This window comes from Mustelus asterias, chromosome 14, assembly GCF_964213995.1.
Source record: "Mustelus asterias chromosome 14, sMusAst1.hap1.1, whole genome shotgun sequence".
In the NCBI taxonomy this organism is placed as follows: Eukaryota; Metazoa; Chordata; class Chondrichthyes; order Carcharhiniformes; family Triakidae; genus Mustelus; species Mustelus asterias.
In genome coordinates this window covers 49,940,534-49,960,694 of record NC_135814.1, presented here as the reverse complement: position 1 = coordinate 49,960,694, position 20,161 = coordinate 49,940,534, and the positions used below count along the sequence as shown (strand labels likewise).

General features: G+C 43.6%; 1 protein-coding gene across 2 annotated transcripts in view; it reads left to right on the top strand.

Moving 5' to 3' along the window:
- mylkb (myosin light chain kinase b) overlaps positions 1 to 20,161 on the top strand; it is a 341,548-nt gene that overhangs the window by 247,768 nt on the left and 73,619 nt on the right. Inside the window, exons 19-20 of one of the 2 annotated variants that reach the window (XM_078228351.1) lie at positions 15,055 to 15,105; positions 17,974 to 18,101. In XM_078228351.1, coding sequence (XP_078084477.1) covers positions 15,055 to 15,105; positions 17,974 to 18,101 — 179 coding nt within the window. Of the gene's footprint in view, positions 1 to 15,054; positions 15,106 to 17,970; positions 18,102 to 20,161 lie in introns of both variants that reach the window. The other variant, XM_078228350.1, reaches the window with a different exon arrangement.

Below are 20,161 nucleotides of genomic sequence, written 5' to 3'. Positions count from 1 at the left end.
CATCCCCATATCTAAGGAGGATTGGAAAATTGTGGCCACATCCTCAGTAATTTCCACCCTTACTTCCCTCAATAATTTACGTTGCACTCCATCTACTGACTTTTCTACTATGTAACCCTGTCTCCAGCCAATACTCCCCACGTTACACTGCTTCTCACTGGACACAGCAGACTATAAATAAAATCATTTCAATGGGTTTCTGTTTGCAATGAAGAACACAGTATGCACATAACGAATGAATATTGCAGTAATTCATAATTTTTAACACTGAAGCTCCTTCACACTTTTTAACACTTAAGTATCAATGTGATTACTTAGGCAAACAAGGAGGTCACCCTTTCCAGGGATGTGATCACCACCCCACAACAACGGACAGGTTTTATGCAGTGTCTCAAAGGAGGAAGGGGAGGTAGAGAGGCGAAGAGCTCTAGCTGATATCTGGAGGGTTTTAGAGCTGGAGGAGATTACAGGGAGAGGGAGGAGTGAAGCCATGGAAGGATTTGAAAACAAATTTGAAATGTAGGGAAATTTTGAAAATTAAAACCAAAGTACTAACTCTCTCACTAACTGATTTGTTTAAGACCCTGGGATGAAGTCCATCCAGACCCAAGGATTTGTCAGCCCATAGCTCCAGTAATTTGTTCAGTGCCACTTCCCTGGTGATTGTAATTTTCTTGAGTTCATCCCTCCTTTGCATTTCCTGATTTGAAACTATTTGTGGGATGTTACTTGTATCTTCTGTAGTGAAGACCGATGCAAAATTCCTGTTTAATTCATCCGCCATCTCCTTAGTTTCCATTATTAGTTCCCCAGACTCACTTTCAATGAGACCAACATGCACTTTCCTCATTTATGTACCGATAGAAATGCTTACTATCCATCTTTATATTTCTAGTTTTCTCTTGTATTCTAATTCTTCGCTCCTTATTAATCTTTTTGTTATTATTTTCCCGTTCTTTACATTCTTGCTCCCATCTTTGCACAATTATATGCTTTTCCTTGATGTCTGATACTATTTTAACTTTTATTAGTTAACCATTGATGGTGGGTCCTTCTCTTGGATTTTTTCTTTCTCAATGGAATATATCTATTCTTTGTATCCTGAAATAACCCTTTAAATGTCTGCCACTACATCTCTTGTTGACCGATTCCCTTAACCTCATTTGCCAGTTCACCTTAGCTAGCTCTGGTTTCATGCTGCCATAATTGCCCTTATTTAAGTTTAAAATACTAGTCTTGGACCCAACCTTCTCTCCCTCAAACTGATTGTAAAATTCAATCATATTTTGCTTGCTTCTCCCTAGGGGCACCTTTATAATGAGCTCATTAATTAATCCTGTCTTCTTGCATGTCTAATACAGCCAGCTCCAGTTGTGGTTAGCTCCAGAACGCACTGTTCTGAGAAAATATCCCTAAAACATTCTTTGAATTCCTCATCTGGGCTACCTTTGCCCGCCTGATTTTTCCAGTCTATACATAGATGAAAATGCCCATGATTATCGCTGTGCCTTTTTGACAAGTTCCCATTATTTCTTCCTTTATACTTTGCCATACCATGTGGTTACTGTTAGCGGCCTGTATACCGCTCCCACAAGTGACTTCCTGTCTCTATCTTTTCACATCTCTACCCAAACCGCTTCTATATCCTGGTTTCCTGAACTTTAGTCTTCCCTCTCAATTGTGTTGATACCATCAGTAATTAAAAAAGCCACTCATGCACCTTTTTCCTAGATTCCTGTCCTTCCTAAATGTCCTGTACCCTTCAATATTCAGGTTCCAGTCTATCTCATCCTGGGGCCATGTCTCTATATTGACTATTAGATTTTACTTACTTATCTCTGTTTGTGCTCTCAGTTCATATGTTTTGTTACAAATGTTTCATGCATTCAGTCTTTAGTTTTGTCATTTTATTATTTTTGCGAATCTAGTCTTACTCACCAATGCAGTCTTGGATTAGTATTCTCTATCACTTCCTGTCACAGCTTGTTTATCATTTTCCATATTAATATCTTTCTCTCTCTTGTCTTGGCTGGGATTTTCCAGCCCCGCCACTGCAGGACCCACTGTGGGGGATGTGGTGGGGCAGCCAAAAGTCCATTGACTTTCAACAGGACTATTTAGTTTAAAACCCTCTCTACTTCCCCTGTTATGCAGCTTGCCAGAACACTGGTCCGTGCATGGTTCAGGTGTAGACCGTCCCAACATACAGATCCCACTTTCCCCAGTACGGATGCCAGTGCCCCACAAATTGGAACCCCCCTCTCCCACACCAGTCTTTGAGTCACAAGTTCATTTCTCTAATTTTATTTGCCCCATGCCAATTTGCATGTGATTCAGGTAATAATCCAGGGAATATTATCCTTGAGGTGCTGCCTAATTTGGTGTCTGGCTCCTCATGCTGATTACACAACAGAACCTCGTTCTTTGTCCTGTCTATGTCGTTGGTACCCACATGGACCACAACTACTGGATCTTCCCCCTCCCACTGCAATTTCCACTCCAGCCTTGAGCAGACATCCTGAACCCTGGCACTGGGCAGGTAATACAGCCGTCTGGACTCTGGCTCTTTGCTGCCGAGAGGAGTGTCAAATACCCTCACTATACTGTCCCCTATGGCCACTATGTTCTTTTTTGCTCCCCAAACTTGAATGTCTTCCTGTACCACAGTGCCACAGTCAGTCAGCTCATCCACTCTGCAGCCCTGACTCTCATCCAAACAAGCTGACTGAACCCAAACCTGTTGGACAATTGCAAAGCCTGAGGCTGAATCCATTAGTCCTGCCCACAAACTGGGCCCCCATCTATTTTGCGGGGATGGGGGTGGGGTGCAGAGCAGGTCAAACTTTGCACATCAGTGGTTCATGGAGGCAGCTGCATATGTTAAAGGGCAGCTTCTTTCAATCTGATCTGATTTTAACAAGGAGGTAGTAGGAAATATCACATGTGCACATTAGGCATGGCGGTATAAGGTCTAAACTTATCAGAGACCTTTGGAAAGTTAGAGTACACTTTTAGAGATGTACAGTACTCTTTTGGATATGGTTCCAAGACACTTTTGGGAGAGACCAAGTGCCCTTTGGGTTTATTAAAAGTGGACATGATTGTGCGTTAAATGCGGATAAACTCATTGAAACTGTCACCTCATTTGAACTAGCAAAGGGAGCAATCAGTGCCAATCAATGTCAGCGAGAGATTAGAAAGGGTTAGTTGTGGTTACTGCTCATGAGGAGACAGTGCTGAGTGCATTGATGAGCCTTTCAGAGAATACCACGGGAGACATGGTGGGAACCTGTAGGCTTATCGAAGCAGGAGTCAAACCATACACAGTGGCAGTTGAGTGGGAGAGTCAAGCAGTATAAAAGGATTGGCAGATGGATAATGGAAGTCTGCACCAAATTGTGTGGCACTTGGCATGAGGGGATCATTCTGCGACACAATGTCCCGCTTTTCTACCAGTTAGAAAAATCAGAGAATGGCTGAACTGAGACACTCCGTCCACACTCGGGCTCAGGGTACCCCAGAGCATGGCAGCAATTGGAGCATACCTGCCATAGAAGATAGCATTGGCACTTTGAAGCAAATTTACAGCCAGCTTGGTCACTCTGGAGGCTTTCTACAATATGGACCAGACAATTTAGGAAGAAACAAATTAACCAAATTGTCTGTTTCTTCGACTTAACAGGAATCACAGTTGCCCACACCCATCACCATTGCCCACTCCGGGGCTTATCTAACAGCCACTGTTGATGAGGCAGATGGTCCCCCATTTATTTCCTCACTATAATAACTCCAGGAGTCAGCTGTAAAGGAACAGTGCTTTATTACACAAAATAAGGTAAAGCAAAAACCACAAGCCTATGGTAAACACAACAGATCCCAACCGGGACAATACAATAATGGACCCACTCAGGGGCCTGCTTTATACAGGACTCGGTATACAAGCTCCACCTCGTCAGTTAATTACCAATCCTCAGGGAGCTCATGTTCAATAAGTCCTAGAGGGAGGTCAATCAGTGATTCCCCATGCAAGTCCTGGGGGTTATCACACTCACTGTGGAGATATGAGCAGCACTGGCAGCCGAGAATGCTGATGAGGCTTGAGGAACAATGTCCATTGATTTTCTGACCTCTCAGTTTGTGCACGTGATAGCTGTGTGATGTCAAAAAGGGACACAAGTTAAAATCTACTGCAAATCTCTGCGTGTCTGAAGCAAAATACATAGTGGTGGTGGTGCTATGTTAAATTTGATTTTTCTTATTGAAATGCATATTTTCTCCAAAACTTTGAAAGACTTCAATTTCATTGTATAATTTAATCACATCTTGTTTTAAGTGGAAATTATTGAATCATTGTAATACACCAAGTTTTCCTGTATTTCAAACTGAAGGTTAGGTTCCAGGTATAGTATGATGAAGGGGATGTGGGAACAGCCATAAAATGATTGCTATGAATTGCCAGTGACCTCGGACAGTAATCATTTACGATGAGAGTTTAACAACCTGTGTATTCAACCATTTCCTTGACAGATATTTATAGCTATTTTCAATATTACCAAAAAAGGATATCTCTCAAGTTGTAGCCTTAACCTTTCCATGCCCCCACAAAATGTGAGCAAACAGTAGACATTAGTTCTGTAAAATATTCCAACCATGCTATACTGCCTAAAGACATGGGCACTTAGAATGGAAGATGGACTTTCAATTAAATATTTTAATTGAGACAAATAATGTAATGCAAGCAAAGCACCGAGTGTGTCCAACTTCAGAAGCAAGTTTTCATTTTCTGCCAGATGTTTAACCTCATTTTCATTTGGTCACTTTATGATGATGTCACAATTGCTGCTCTTTTCACAAAGACTTTTTTAATGTACAAAATTTCAAATGACCCATTTTGCTTCAAAAAAAATGCAGTAAGAATATTTTAAACCATTTGCGAAAAGGGATTTAAATATCTGAATGATATCATAAATTCATCTTGGTTCGGATTTTTTTGGTAATGTTACACTGTTTTTACAGAAATTCTCGTTTCTGCCTGCCAATGATATCGCATGTTAAATTCCTGTTGACTCATTCCAGAAGCAAATGATTATTAAAAACTTTTCCCTCCCAAGGGCTAACACATCGGTCTTTTAGTTTTCTATCATAGAATTCCTTTAGTGCTGAATAAGGCCATTCAGCCCATTGAGCCTGCACCAGCAACAATCCCACTCAGGCCCTATCCCCATAACCCCACATATTTGCCATGGCTAATCCCCCTAACCTACACATCTTTGGACACTAAAGGACAATTTAGCATGGCCAATCCATGTAAACTGCACATCTTGGATTGTGGGAGGAAACAGGAGAATCCAGAGGAAACCCATACAGACATGGGGAGAATGTACAAACTCCACAAAGACGGTTACCCAAGGCCAGAATCGAACCTGGGTTCCTGGCGCTGTGAGGCAGCAGTGCTAACCACTGTGCCACCCTGGTATGTCTGCATTCAAATGAAAAATTTGGTTACCCGATTAATTCAACACATATAAATAATTTATAATTATAAACATTTGCATCTGGATTAGTAGCAAACCTTTGAGGCCATCCATGACGTTTGTAGTGAGCATCGTATTGAACATCTGACTAAACTGCATGGATCTTGGAAAAATTGGTATGATGTGCTGCCCATATAGAGGGCCTTAATTAACTAATTTGTCAAGAGGAGTTGCGGTGCACATTGCCCATAATGTGTGAGGAAAGCATGGTCAGTGTTCATGTCAGAGAACATGGAAGAACAGCAATTGTCTTGGTCAACACTGCCAGAAACCCACAGGCTTATCTTGAAACTGCCCTTGTGGGCTGGTACTGAGGATTCTATTGAGGGAAACATCTTCTTTGTATTCCAGTTTGAAATTGTAGTTTCTGCCCTCAAGAAGGGAAACCCTAGTAAACATCAAAAACCAGTAAAGAATCTAATTGATGGCAGTCGCTCTTAAGATGGCTCTTTCTGTTGGCACGCTGCCTGCCCATGAAGCATGAAGACTCATGAAGCAATCAGAAAGGAACATGTCAGAGTGAGGCCCAGTGTTAGATTCTTTTCATCAGTACTCATAAGCTTTCAATTTATTACCCAGTACGGGCTCATAAAGGACAAAACAATCCTTGCGGGTACATGCCTAAATGTTGGATTTTATTTAGGATGTGCATTCTTGCTCCAATCACCACATATGGGTAAATTGATGATTCATAGATTGCATGTCAAAAGAATAAGATTGACGACTTTTCCAGTTCTATTCAATAACTGCATCAACAATGAATCGGATCGCAACAAAAAGAAATACTTGGAATAATAACAGCTCTGGTTAGACATGACAAATTATTGGTTTATTTTACTTCTTTATGTAAAAAAACTGGATGAATTTTAATGTGTATGTTCCAGTCTATCTCATAATAGGAAAATTGTGGCTAATCTCACTTTAACGACTGGCAAGTCTCTGGCATTTGTAAGTGTTAAACATAGAGAAGGACTTGTTGTATTCTGCATCTGACTTCATTCTAAAATGAGCAGAGATGGGAAAAGTTAGGATTGTATTCCTTGAAACCAGATAAGGTTAGGCAGTAATCCAGTGAAGCTTTTCAAGCAATTTCAGCTGGTTAGTGGATCAAAGGTAGAGGTAATAGATTTTAACTGATTGGCAAAAGATCAAGATGAGGGGAACTTTATTTATCATAGAATCCTTACAGTGCAGAAGGAGGTCATTTGGCCCATCGAGTCTGCAACAATCACAATCCCACCCAGCCCCTATCCCCGTAACCCCCCATATTTACCCTGCTAGTCCCCCTGGCATTAAGGGGTAATCCACTGAACCTGCACATCTTTGGAGTGTGGGAGGAAACCGGAGCACCCAGAAAAAACCCACGCAGACACGTGGGCTTTTGACCAGGGTGAGGTTAGGGCCGGTCAAGGACAGTAGTGGGAACTTGTGTATGGAGTCAGTAGAGATAGGCGAGGTGATGAATGAATACTTTTCTTCAGTGTTCACCAAGGAGAGGGGCCATGTTTTTGAGGAAGAGAAGGTGTTACAGGCTAATAGGCTGGAGGAAATAGATGTTCGGAGGGAGGATGTACTGGCAGTTTTGAATAAACTGAAGGTCGATAAGTCCCCTGGGCCTGATGAAATATATCCTAGGATTCTTTGGGAGGCAAGGGATGAGATTGCAGAGCCTTTGGCTTTGATCTTTGGGTCTTCACTGTCCACGGGGATGGTGCCAGAGGACTGGAGAGTGGCGAATGTTGTTCCTCTGTTTAAGAAAGGGAATAGAAATGACCCTGGTAATTATAGACCGGTTAGTCTTACTTCGGTGGTTGGTAAATTGATGGAAAAGGTCCTTAGGGATGGGATTTACGACCATTTAGAAAGATGCGGATTAATCCAGGATAGTCAGCACAGATTCGTGAAGGGCAAGCCGTGCCTCACAAATTTGATTGAATTTTTTGAGGAGGTAACTAAGTGTGTTGATGAAGGTAGGGCAGTTGATGTCATATACATGGATTTTAGTAAGGTGTTTGATAAGGTCCCCCATGGTCGGCTTATGATGAAAGTAAGGAGGTGTGGGATAGAGGAAAAGTTGGCCGATTGGATAGGTAACTGGCTATCTGATCGAAGACAGAGGGTGGTGGTGGATGGAAAATTTTCGGACTGGAGGCAGGTTGCTAGCGGAGTGCCACAGGGATCAGTGCTTGGTCCTCTGCTCTTTGTGATTTTTATTAATGACTTAGAGGAGGGGGCTGAAGGTGGATCAATAAATTTGCTGATGACACCAAGATTGGTGGAGTAGTGGATGAGGTGGAGGGCTGTTGTAGGCTGCAAAGAGACATAGATAGGATGCAAAGCTGGGCTGAAAAATGGCAAATGGAGTTTAACCCTGATAAATGTGAGGTGAATCATTTTGGTAGGACTAATTTAAATGTGGATTACAGGGTCAAAGGTAGGGTTCTGAAGACTGTGGAGGAACAGAGAGATCTTGGGGTCCATATCCACAGATCTCTAAAGGTTGCCACTCAAGTGGATAGAGCTGTGAAGAAGGCTTTTAGTTAGCTTTTATTAACAGGGGGTTGGAGTTTAAGAGCCATGGGGTTATGCTGCAACTGTACAGGACCTTGGTGAGACCACATTTGGAATATTGTGTGCAGTTCTGGTCACCTCACTATAAGAAGGATGTGGAAGCGCTGGAAAGAGTGCAGAGGAGATTTACCAGGATGCTGCCTGGTTTGGAGGGTAGGTCTTATGAGGAAAGGTTGAGAGAGCTAGGGCTGTTCTCTCTGGAGCGGAGGAGGCTGAGGGGAGACTTAATAGAGGTTTATAAAATGATGAAGGGGATAGATAGAGTGAACGTTCAAAGACTATTTCCTCGGGTGGATGGAGCTATTACAAGGGGGCATAACTATAGGGTTCATGGTGGGAGATATAGGAAGGATATCAGAGGTAGGTTCTTTACGCAGAGAGTGGTTGGGGTGTGGAATGGACTGCCTGCAGTGATAGTGGAGTCAGACACTTTAGGAACATTTAAGCGGTTATTGGATAGGCACATGGAGCACACCAGGATGATAGGGAGTGGGATAGCTTGATCTTGGTTTCAGATAAAGCTCGGCACAACATTGTGGGCCGAAGGGCCCGTTCTGTGCTGTACTGTTCTATGTATTTATGTAGACACGGGGAGAACATGCAAACTCCACACACACAGTGACCCAAGCCGGGAATTGAACCCGGGTCCCTGGCGCTGTGAGGCAGCAGTGCTAACCACTATGCCACCGTACTGCCCCAGTGAGAATTGTCGATAGTACAGAATGCTCTGCCTGACAAGGTGGAAGGTGGAATTTGGTTTCATTAATAATTTTTAAATGGAGTTCAGAAAGTAACTTGCGGCTGAGGAATTTACAGGGTTACGGGTAAAAAGTGAGATGAGGCTAAGCACAATGGGACAGATTGCCTCCTTCTGTGCTGTAAGTTTCTGAAAGAGAGTACTGGAGCTATATTTATTTCAGCTCACCAGGAAATGGAACTCATATGGGATAGCACGACCGCACGATGGTTAGTACTGCTGTCTCACAGCGCCAGGGATCCAGGTTCAATTCCGGCTTTGGGTGACTGTCTGTATGGAGTTTGCACGTTCTCCCCGTGTCTGTGTGGGTTTCCTTCGGGTGCTCTGGTTTCCTCCCACACTCCAAAGATCTGCAGGTTAGGTGGATTGGCCATGCTAAATTGCCCCTTAGTGTCCTAAAATGTGTAGCTTAGGGGGATTAGCAGGGCAAATATGAGGGGTTACAGGGATAGGGCCAGGTGGGATTGTAGTCAGACAGTTGGTGCAGACCCGATGGGCCGAATGGCCTCCTTCTGCACTGTAGGGATTCTATAATTTGTTTTCTGGCACTGCCCAATGCTGAGATCGTCCAATCTTGCAAGAGTCAATGGACTTTTGGCTGGTCCATCGCATTGCCGGCAGTGTTTCCCAGCACGATGGGGTCAGAAAATGCTGGCCATGACATTTGACAGTCCTTCGGAACTTCATGTGAGGAATGGGCTGCTGAGGCGCTAATCACACCTACAAACTTTGATCAGAAATATTCCCCTCTACCACATGGCATGTCAGCTAACCTTTTCTATCTTTTGTTTTCTGAATGTGGAAAACATTAAGAGATGCTGGTGAGCATTCTCTTTGAACTGAAAGAGAGTTATCGAGATATACAGCACGGAAACAGGCCTTTTGGCCCAACCCGTCCATGCCGACCAGGTCTCCTAAACTGCACTTGTCCCATTTGTCTGTGTGTGATCCATATCCCTCTCAACCTTGTACTTGTGATTGGCAAGGAATTACAGAATATTTTGCACCCCCCACCATTAATACCTGTGCCTTCAGTTCAGGGGCCTGTGTTGCCGGCTGTGGTGATAGACAGTTTTGCTACTGTCCATCGATGCCCAGTTTTTGGATTCTAGGTCTCTTCGTTTCTGTAACTTGAAATGCCAGCTGTGCTGCCCCGCACTAGAGAATGGCCTCACTGTGGAGACAAGACTTTGGGTGAGATTCTCCCTGTACCGCACTCAATGCGGGAATGGACATGAAAAATGGTGTCCCCAATGCCGCAGTGGCATGTTTTCCTGCTGTATCGTCCACTTTCCATCTCATTAATGATGCATGCTGGATCGTTGCCAGGCAGCCTCTGAGTCACCCACCCTGCCATCGGCTCACTGCTTCCTCTCTCTGTGAGCCATATGCAAACAGCATTGGAGCACAGCTTTCTCAGTCTCTGCAGCCCAGGACTGCTGCATGCACCACAAATGGCCCCAAAAGGGAAGGAGCCCCCAGGCTTGGCGATGCCACTGTCCGAAGCCTGCTAGATGCTGTGGAGGCATGTTGCCATGTCCTCTATCCCCATGGTGGCTGCAGGAGTTCCGTCAACGTCACCACTCCAGCTTGGGAGGCAGTGGCATCAGTGCTCAGTGCCAACACTGCCCAGAGGTCAGCCAGCCAATGCAGAAAGAGGATGAATGATTTCATCCACACCCACCAGGGTAAATGAACCATCTCATCATTCTAACTCTCAAACCCATCACACCTGGATCTCACTCAGTACCAGCTCAAGGGACATCACCACTCACTCTCACACACACCTTCACATCTCCATCTGGCCTTATCTCCTCCAGAGAGCATGTCCTCACCCTGTCCATGGTTCCACTCACCACCCACGCAGGCCAGGCATCCCTATCATCAACCATGGCATGTATTTTGCTCACGCTCGCTCTATCTGTCTTTATGCAGGGCAGACTCCCACACAATAAAAAGGGAGAGGCCACAGACCAGGGGTGGAGTGGCCAAACTCAGGGTTCTCACATTCTTTGAAAATTGTGCCATTGAGCTGGCCAGAGAGGACGTGGACCTTACCTGTGGCGACAGTGAGGTCAGCAGCAAACACCTACATGAGGATCCTGCATCAGCTCATCCCTCAGTCAATACTACAGCAAGCACACTGTCCTGTTTATATTCGGTTCCAATGCAAGGATTATCCCTCCTCTTTCGTAGTTCAAAGATGTGCAGGTTAGGTGGATTGGCCATGGCAAATGCACAGGGTTGTAGGGATAGGGTGGGGGAGTAGACCTGGGTAAAATGCTCTGTCAGAGAGTCGGTGCAGACTTGATGGGCTGAATGGCCTCCTTCTGCACTGTACGGATTCTATGAATAGGCACCTCTGCCAAGCGCCAAGGCCCTCAACCAGCCAGGCCCTGAACTCCAGCCCCGAGGACACCTCAGGCGAGGAACCTGAGGGCAGCAGCTTTGAAGACCCATCACAGTGCTCATCCTCAGCCTCCCACCAGCACAGAGACACACCACAGTGAGGCCTAGTTCTGGAGCAATCTCCGGATCACAATTTAATGGGCACAACCTGGTCCACAACAGGAGGAGGCAGGTGAATTAACTCCTCAGAGACCAGTGTCCCTTTATTTTACAAAACTCTATTCTACTCCTGAAGTGCTTCTGGTACAAAGTCAGTGGACCTGACAGACCCATATTTATATACAGATGAGGCTCCCTGATTGGGCAGGCAATTATAACCTCAATGAGGGAGCTCATACTCCAAGAACACAACCTCATGGGCCTCAATGAAGTCATTGCACCAGGGACATCAGAGGTTACCAGCATTTGGAGGACTGCTGGAGGCCATGATTCTGTTGATAACCCGATAGAAGTCTACAAGATTATGAGGGGCATGGACAGAGTGGATAGTCAGAAGTTTTTTCCTAGGGTGGAAGAGTCAATTACAAGGGGGCATGGGTTTAAAGTGCGAGGGGCAAGGTTTAAAGGAGATGTACGAGGTAAGTTTTTTACACAGAGGGTCGTGGGTGCCTGGAACTCGCTGCCGGGGGAGGTAATGGAAGCAAATACAATAGTGACTTTTAAGGGGCGTCTTGACAAATACGTGAATAGGATGGGAATAGAGGGATACGGTCCCCAGAAGGGTAGGGGGTTTTAGTTCAGTCGGGCAACATGGTCTGTGCAGGCTTGGAGTACCGAAGGGCCTGTTCCTGTGCTGTAATTTTCTTTGTTCTTTGAGTCCGAGGTAGATGATAAGCCTCTGGATTCAGTACTAAATCAGTTGCTCGGACTGCAGCAGCAGTGAAGGGAATATCAGGAAGTGATGTCAGCTCCACTCCTCACATTGCAACATCCAATGGAGGAGTCCATGCACCTTCAGTCTGGGGTCATCGCGCTGGCATGCCAATGCACTGAAATCAACACTGGCAGGTTGGCATCTCCCGTAACAACCTTAGTGCAGGACATCAGCGCTGCCCCGATGCAGCAGCAGCAGCACTCCATCATTGGAGACATTGCTTACACCCTTCAGTAGCTATGCAACAGGGGGCGGGCCAACTTGATTGCATTCCAGCTGCCCCTTCTCCTCAAGGTGTCAGCCAGGGGCACTCAGGCACACATGGGGAGGAGGATCACTAGCTGGACAATCTGGACTCATCCAAACTGGTGACTTCAGGGCTGTCCAGCTGATTCAAATAGCCTCTTTACTGTGACCCCATTGCCTCTAGCTCCACAGGCTGAGGCGGGTACATCTGCCCCACTGCAGGATATCTAAAGCAGGCCGCAGCCATCCAGGTCTTGACTGTCCAAGATAATCACAGACAACAGGGTGTAGCAGTCAGAAGGCCGCCTCCACCCCCACTGTGGAAGTCGGGGAAACACCATAACGTAGCGGTAGAGTTAGGAACGTTAAAAAGATTTCGGAGCCCATCAGTGGGATGGGTGTTCATGACATGTGTATAATGTTCACAAATGTAAATGGATTGGCACCCCTTTCATATCTCCTCTTGTGTCTGCCTGCTTTTTATGTTGAACTGCGTTGCTGTCGATCAAGTGCGATTTCATGCCCCCCCACCCACCTCCCCCCACCCCGCCCCCCTCACTTATCGCAGATGTCACTATCATGTGCCTTTCGTCTATGTAGTATGTTTCCATATCACCACAATGTGCGTGCCTTTTTCCACATCATTCTGGACATCAGTGCTGTCTTAATCTTAATGTTAAGCGTGCTTGTGGAAGGAACCTCATTCCCAGGCTTTGCATGGTCATGTCATGTTTATTCTTGGCTGTGTAAGACTGAGGCAGAGGTGTTCTCCTATCTGTAACCTAACTCTATATTCTCGATAGTTGAGGGTGCAGTGTACGAGGAGAGATGTGTTCACACATGGAGAAGGGTCACATATCATGCAACTCCATGTGTTGTCTGTCTCTCAGCAGGGTTTTCATGCCATCAGCCCCATACTCAGAGTTCATGTGCACTGCTGTCAGTCAACCTCATTTTCAACTTTCAGAGTGCATCTGCTAAGCTCAGCAATAAGTGCAGGCACTGCAAAACCTCAAGCTGACAAAGCTCAGCCCATCCCAGCCACTGGCACAGGCATCGCCCTGGCACTCCAATATCCAACCTTGTGCGATTCTCACCCTGCAGCTGTGTGTCTGTGGGGACAAGTCTCTCATCATAAACTCAGGATGCAGTGTGTGCATCCCCTCACCTGAGCACTCACCCAGGTCATTGATGCTCATTCCAAATGGTGATTTCTGGTGGGCAATAGAGCCTTTGGACATGTTCAGGAAGCACCTAATGTTCTTTCATTTAGGAATAATCAATCGAAAAGTGTTGGACATTAAAATTGATAATGCTTTACGCAATATTTTGAGATAATTTAATCTGTGTGAGATGTTTCCAGTTCAAGAGGACTGGAATATAAGAACAGAGGTTGGCTACTTAGCCCTTCAAGTCTTTTCCCCCATTCGATGAGACCATGGCTGATCTGTAACTTAATAAATTAATACAAAAGTTACAGAAACAATCAAAGTCCTTAAAATCCTAATGAACCCCCTTTTGAGTTGATCACCTGAAGGGAGAATTTGATGATGGCTATGCTATGTTATCTTAGTCAGTGACTGAATTCTGAAAAGGGCACTATTTAAAATCTTCCTTGTGTGCTCTGTGCTCACTTGCTTTTCATCTATATTAATTTGGATGGAACAGTTTTCATCACATAAACAAGAAGATGGTCGCCTAGAAGTTAGAACCATGCTTCAAATATAATTCTACAAGGCCATAGAATCTATAGAATCCCTGTGCAGAAAGAGGTCATCCAGTCCACTGACTCTCCAAAAGAGCATCCCATCTTCACCCCTTCACCTTCACCTTATCCCATAATCCCGCAAAAGACTAATCCACCTAACTTGCACATCTTTGGACTCTGAGGGAGAATTTAGCATGGCCAATCTACCTAACCTGCACATCTTTGGACTGTGGGAGGAAACCCACGCAGTCACAGGGAGAATGTGTAAACTCCACACAGTTACCCAAGTACAGAATCAAACCTGGCTCCCTGGCGCTGTGAGGCAGCAGTGCTAACCACTGTACCACCATGCTGCCCACAAGATCTTTGACACTGATCTTTTGGATGGCAAGTCTACCTTAATAATGTCCCTGTATTGTGTAACTGTGTAAGAAAGCCTCGTGGTGCAGTGGGTGGCTAGCATCCCTGTCTCTGAGCCAGTAGCTCCGGGTTCGAATCCCACCCCAGGATCTGATGACTGGGAAGGTTCTTTCTCAATGCGGTCAAACCGGCTGTGTGTCAACCTGTAAATCCTTCCAAACAAATCAAGTGTTGGCGGTGAGAGGTAAAGAGACTCCTGGTCATCCATGCTTGATGGGGAGTGGCGTCCCTCAAGTTATAAGCCCCTGGTGACAGATTAAACGACCTGTTCCAGGATTCACTAGCTATACACAGACCAAAGTCTGCCTTAATGCACCACTAGGTGTGGGAGGGAAAATTGAATAATTTAAATGTAATAGTAATAGAGCCCAAACACCTCTCTAATTGTTTATAATTGGTCTTTTGATCACAGAGTGAGGAATGATATTAGTCCGGGACAATTACATTGCATTGGATTAGCATCCGAATGCTGGACTGTCACTCCATTTATTTTAAGATGCCTTGTATTCAGTTTATACTTTTTAATTTCTTTCAGTTGAAGCCACCATAAAAAAGAAACCGACTCCCAAAACTCCTCCCAAACCAGGTAAGATATTTCTTGACAAGAAAGTAAATTTAATTTTCTTTTTTTTTGCAAGCTGGCACGCAATGTTTTGTTCATTCTCAAGACAGTGGAATCTAGCTTTTTGCAACTTGTGTCATTCCAAAATTTTTGCTAACATTTCCCTGCCCTTGCTAGGGCCTTCAACCCTATAATTAAAGGAGCTCCAATAACAGGAGCCCCTAATACAGAACTAGTTTCTTTCTTTTCACGTGTTTGCATTTGTTGTGGAAAATTGACTTTAACGTATCGCAGCTGGCGAATAATTTACAACTGATCAAACAAGAAACTTAAGTTTCACCAACTATTTCCTACTTTAGTTATCAGATCGACAAGAAAATGCTCGTACAGTCAGCCGGGACCCTCTGGGGTATTTGTTTATAAAATCTCGCATGAGCTTTTGAACTTAAGGGAATTAAGCCAGGAAGTTCAAAAGTAAGCCTAGTGAGACTAAATTAAGATGTTTTAATGCAGGTATGTGGGTCAGTCATGTAATAATTAAGTTTTTTTATAGTTAATGAATTTAATGAAAACTACAATGAAAGGAACAGTTCACTGAAATTAAACAAATAGGATCAACAAACTGCAACGACTGGAAATTTGAGCTAAAATTGGAAACGTGCAGCATATCAGTCATATCAAAAAGAGAAGTTGAAAGTTTGGAGATTAACGCTTTAGAAAACCTACAGTGCAGAAAGAGGCCATTTGGCCCATCGAGTCTGCACCGACCACAATCCCACCCAGGCCCTACCCCCATATCCCTACACATTTACCCGCTAATCCCTCTAACCTACGCATCCCAGGACACTAAGGGGCAATTTTAGCATGTTGGTTACGCTGAGGGAGAATTTAGCGTGGCCAATGTACCTAACCCGCACATCTTTGGACTGTGGGAGGAAACCGGAGCACCCGGAGGAAACCCACGCAGACATGGGCAGAATGTGCAAATTCCGCACAGACGGTGACCCAAGCTGGGAATCGAACCCAGATCCCTGGAGCTGTGAAGCCACAGTGCTAACCACTGTGCTACCGCCAGCTTTGTCAGAGCTGGTGAGGTTCAATGAAATCAATGTTTTTCAGATGTGACTCAGAGTTTGTAGGAGGAATGTGAAAGCCAAGGCATAGCTTAGCTCTTTGAAGGTTTCTTTTACTTTTTTTCGGCACATGTTTTCATATCTTTTTTCAATTCTTGGAATACCGGCATCACTGACAAGGCTGGGATTTATTAGCAATCCGTGTCGCCCTTGAATAAGTGTTGGTGGATCTTCTTGAGGCAATTCTTTTACAAATGGGTGGTTAAGTTGGTCACTTCAGAGGGAATGTGGGAGTCCCACATTTGTGTGGGACTGGAGTCACATATAGGTCAAACTAGGTGGGAAAATTATGAAATATCGGATCCACCTACTTCATTGTTACTTTTCATGGTACCAGCTTTTTAATTTCCAGATTTCTTAAAAATTGCATTCAATTTATTGAACTGCTACAGTTGGAATTGAACTCATGTCCTCCTGCTTATGACCATAGGTAGTATTGTTAATCCAATTACTCTGTCAAAGAGTAAGATTGTCAAAATATAATCTCACTCAAAATCCTAGTGTACTAAAAGAGACTAGGTATATGAAACATCAACTATTCACAATCTAGCGGAGAAAATCAAAAACCTACAACTCTGCTGAGCAAAGGTTTGAAAGAGCAATCATCAGGGCATGAGAGAAACATAGGAACGCTACAGTGCAGAAGGAGGCCATTCAGCCCATCGAGTCTGCACTGACAACAATCCCACCCAGGCCCTATCCCCATAACCCCACATATTTACCCCGCTAAGCTAGGCATCCCAGGACACCAAGGGGAAATTTAGCATGGCCAATGCACCTAACCCGCACGTCTTTGGACTGTGGGAGGAAACCGGAGCACCCGGAGGAAACCACGCAGACACAGGGAGAATGTGCAAACTCCACACAGACAGTGACCCAAGTTGGGAATCGAACTCCAGGTCCCTGGAGCAGTGAGGCAGCAATGCTAACCACTGTGCCACCGTGCCACCCTTGTGACAATTATGAATGAATATAGTATCACAATGTAAGTGTAGTGAATAATATATTAAGAGGCTGTTAAATATATTCTATTATTATGTTTTTATGATTTATGTTTGCTAAATCATATTTTACTATCTATTTCCAATACGAGGTATGCAGACTTGCATAAAAAACTTGATATATAACATTGCCTTGGCAGCACATAAAGCAGCTCCTAAATAAGATTGTTTATTTTGTCACTTGTAATGTCACAGGATGTCAGAATCATATTTTGACAAAAAAAAGCAAATGCTGCATTTTATTTTGTTAAATTTAAAGAAACAACTACAATAACCACCAATGTCAGTAAAATATTCAAAGACAACTTCTACATCTCCACATTAACAAGCCAGTAAAGACTGGGATCCTGGTTTCCCCACTTTAAATACAATGAGATCTTATTGTTTAATAAAGAGATCAGACATTCTAATCTGGAACAACTGCCAGATATAATCACTAAACGTTTCCGGGCTCTGTTGCTCAGAGTTTTGGACACAGCTGCTCTGAAACCATTTCATAATAATTGTAAATAATATTTTTGGGAATCGCATTTTTATTTTCAGTGGATAAATCATCCAGCTGGAAGCTGGAACCACAGTTCAGTTATTACTGCTTAAAACCATGAATTAAGGACCAAAATATAATCGCAGGTGTTTTTAATCACCTTGTCCAGTGAGATTAACACACACAATATTTTCCCATATATATGATCATGAAATACGAGATAGCAAGCAACCAACTTCTCCTCACCTTTCAATATGACGTTCATTTTCAGCAGCTATTCCACCACAGATACTTCAGTGTCCTGGAAGCATGAAAGTCCGAGCTGGAGAATCTGCGGAACTATTCTGTAAGCTCGCTGGAACACAACCGCTCAGCTACACTTGGCTAAAGTTTAGAAAGCAGGTAATGTTTAATTCCTCCATTTAGTACTTACATTTGCTGGATGCTGGGATCTGAAACAAAAACAGGAAATGCTGGAAAGTCTCGGTAGGTACGACAGCATCTGTGGAGAGAGAATAGAGCCAACTTTTCAAGTCAGGATGACTCTTCATCAGAACTAAAGACAAGGAAAATAGGACACGATTAAACTGTAAGGGTGGTGGGGGGGGGGGAGAGTTTAATCGATAGGAAAGGCATAGACAAAAAGACAAAGGAAATGTAAATGGTGATGATAAAGGTTAGGAATGGTGCTAATATTTTTTAGCTTAACTGCTAAGTTTACTCTAGAAGGAAAAAAATAGTGCACATTGTTGACTATTCTAATACAATATGTAAAATTGGAGAAATCTTAGCTCAAAAGAAACGCCACCAACTTTGGTGGGTGTAAAACCAGGGGACATAATCTCAGGATAAGGGGCAGGCCATTTAAGACTGAGATGAGAAGAAATGACTTTATTCAGTAGGTGGTGAATTTTTGGAATCCTCTAGCCTAGAAGATGGCTCAATCATTGAGCATTTTCAAGACAGCAATTGATAGATTTGTGGAGACTAATGATGTCAAGAGATGTGGAGATGGTGCAGGAAAATAGCATTGAGGCCGATGATCAACCAAGATTTAACTGAATGGCAGAGCAGGTTTGATGGGCTAAATGGCCGACTCATGTTCGTTTCGATACTTAACCAGTAATATTTTTTTCTTTTTTTTTACTGTTATAGCACAACTGTCTTTTGCTTTGCAGAAAAAATGCAGGATGCAAAGTGTGCTGTTTGCAAAGTTCTGTACACATTATACTTTTGCACACAAACAGAAATCACATAATAACAAGTATGATGATATTGTTAATGATTATGCTGAATGTGGAAGTGCAGAAGCTACATGGATCACTTGATAAAATTAGTAAATCCATTCTGCATTTAGAAAAATACAGCTTTTATCAATGAGATGCCTAAATAACAGGCCTCCCAACCAAAGGAAATCACTGTTTGGCCATCACTTCCTCAATATTTCCCAAGAAGAGACTATAATTTGTCAGATCGGGGGGAAATAACAAAGTCAGTCAGAATAATGTAAAGCAGAAGTGAACTGTCCCAAAATGGCATCCAAATGATCAATATAGGACATCTTTGGAATACCATCTCTATAGAAGAGCGTTCAAGAAGCTTTGTATCTTTGGGTAAAAACTCTCCAAAGGAATTAAAAATTTGCCAGGTGTTCATAAATTAAAAGTTTCCTGCAGCAGATGCTATCTTTATCCTTAACATGTTGTCCTTAACTGGTAGATTAAGATCCATTTGTGTCAAGTTGATTGACCCCAGATATTAGGAAGATGTAATATTAGTTTTAGCTTTTTAACTTGCTAACCTGCTGCTGCTTGGGTATCTCTGAGAAACGGGTGTGACCTCTTCCCCTGGTAAGAGTGAATACACATGATGCAATCACAAGTCATGAGGACCCAGCTGAAAACTATAGCCGGAATTTTACCGCCCCACCCACCATGGGAATCAGAGCGGGCAAGGGGCGGAACATGGAAAGGCCCATTGACCTCAGGCAGGATTTTACGGTTTCAGGATGAGCGAGGCCATAAAATCCCGCCCATGACACTAAAGGAAAAAATGTTCATTGTTTATGTTTAGACTGAGTTGGACTTGGGAAACACATTGTAATCACCTTGGTCTACCACCATGTTTGCAGAACTGATAATTCCACATCAGCTTGGCCTCTCTGATCATTATGATTGCTTCTACACCATCACTTGTTTTCTCTAAGTATGGAACTCACGTTACTGGTTTTCAATGATCCTCAGCACAACATCTTTATTGTAACCTACTACAGCATGTCCCTAATAACAGCAATAACTTATATTAGTGTCTTGGAGTACCCAAGGCACTAATTTTAAGTTTAGTTTTTAAGTTTATTTGTTATGTCACAATAGGCTTACATTAACACTGCAATGAAGTTACTGTGAAAACCCCCTAGTCGCCACACTCCGGCACCTGTTTGGATACACTGAGGGAGAATTTAG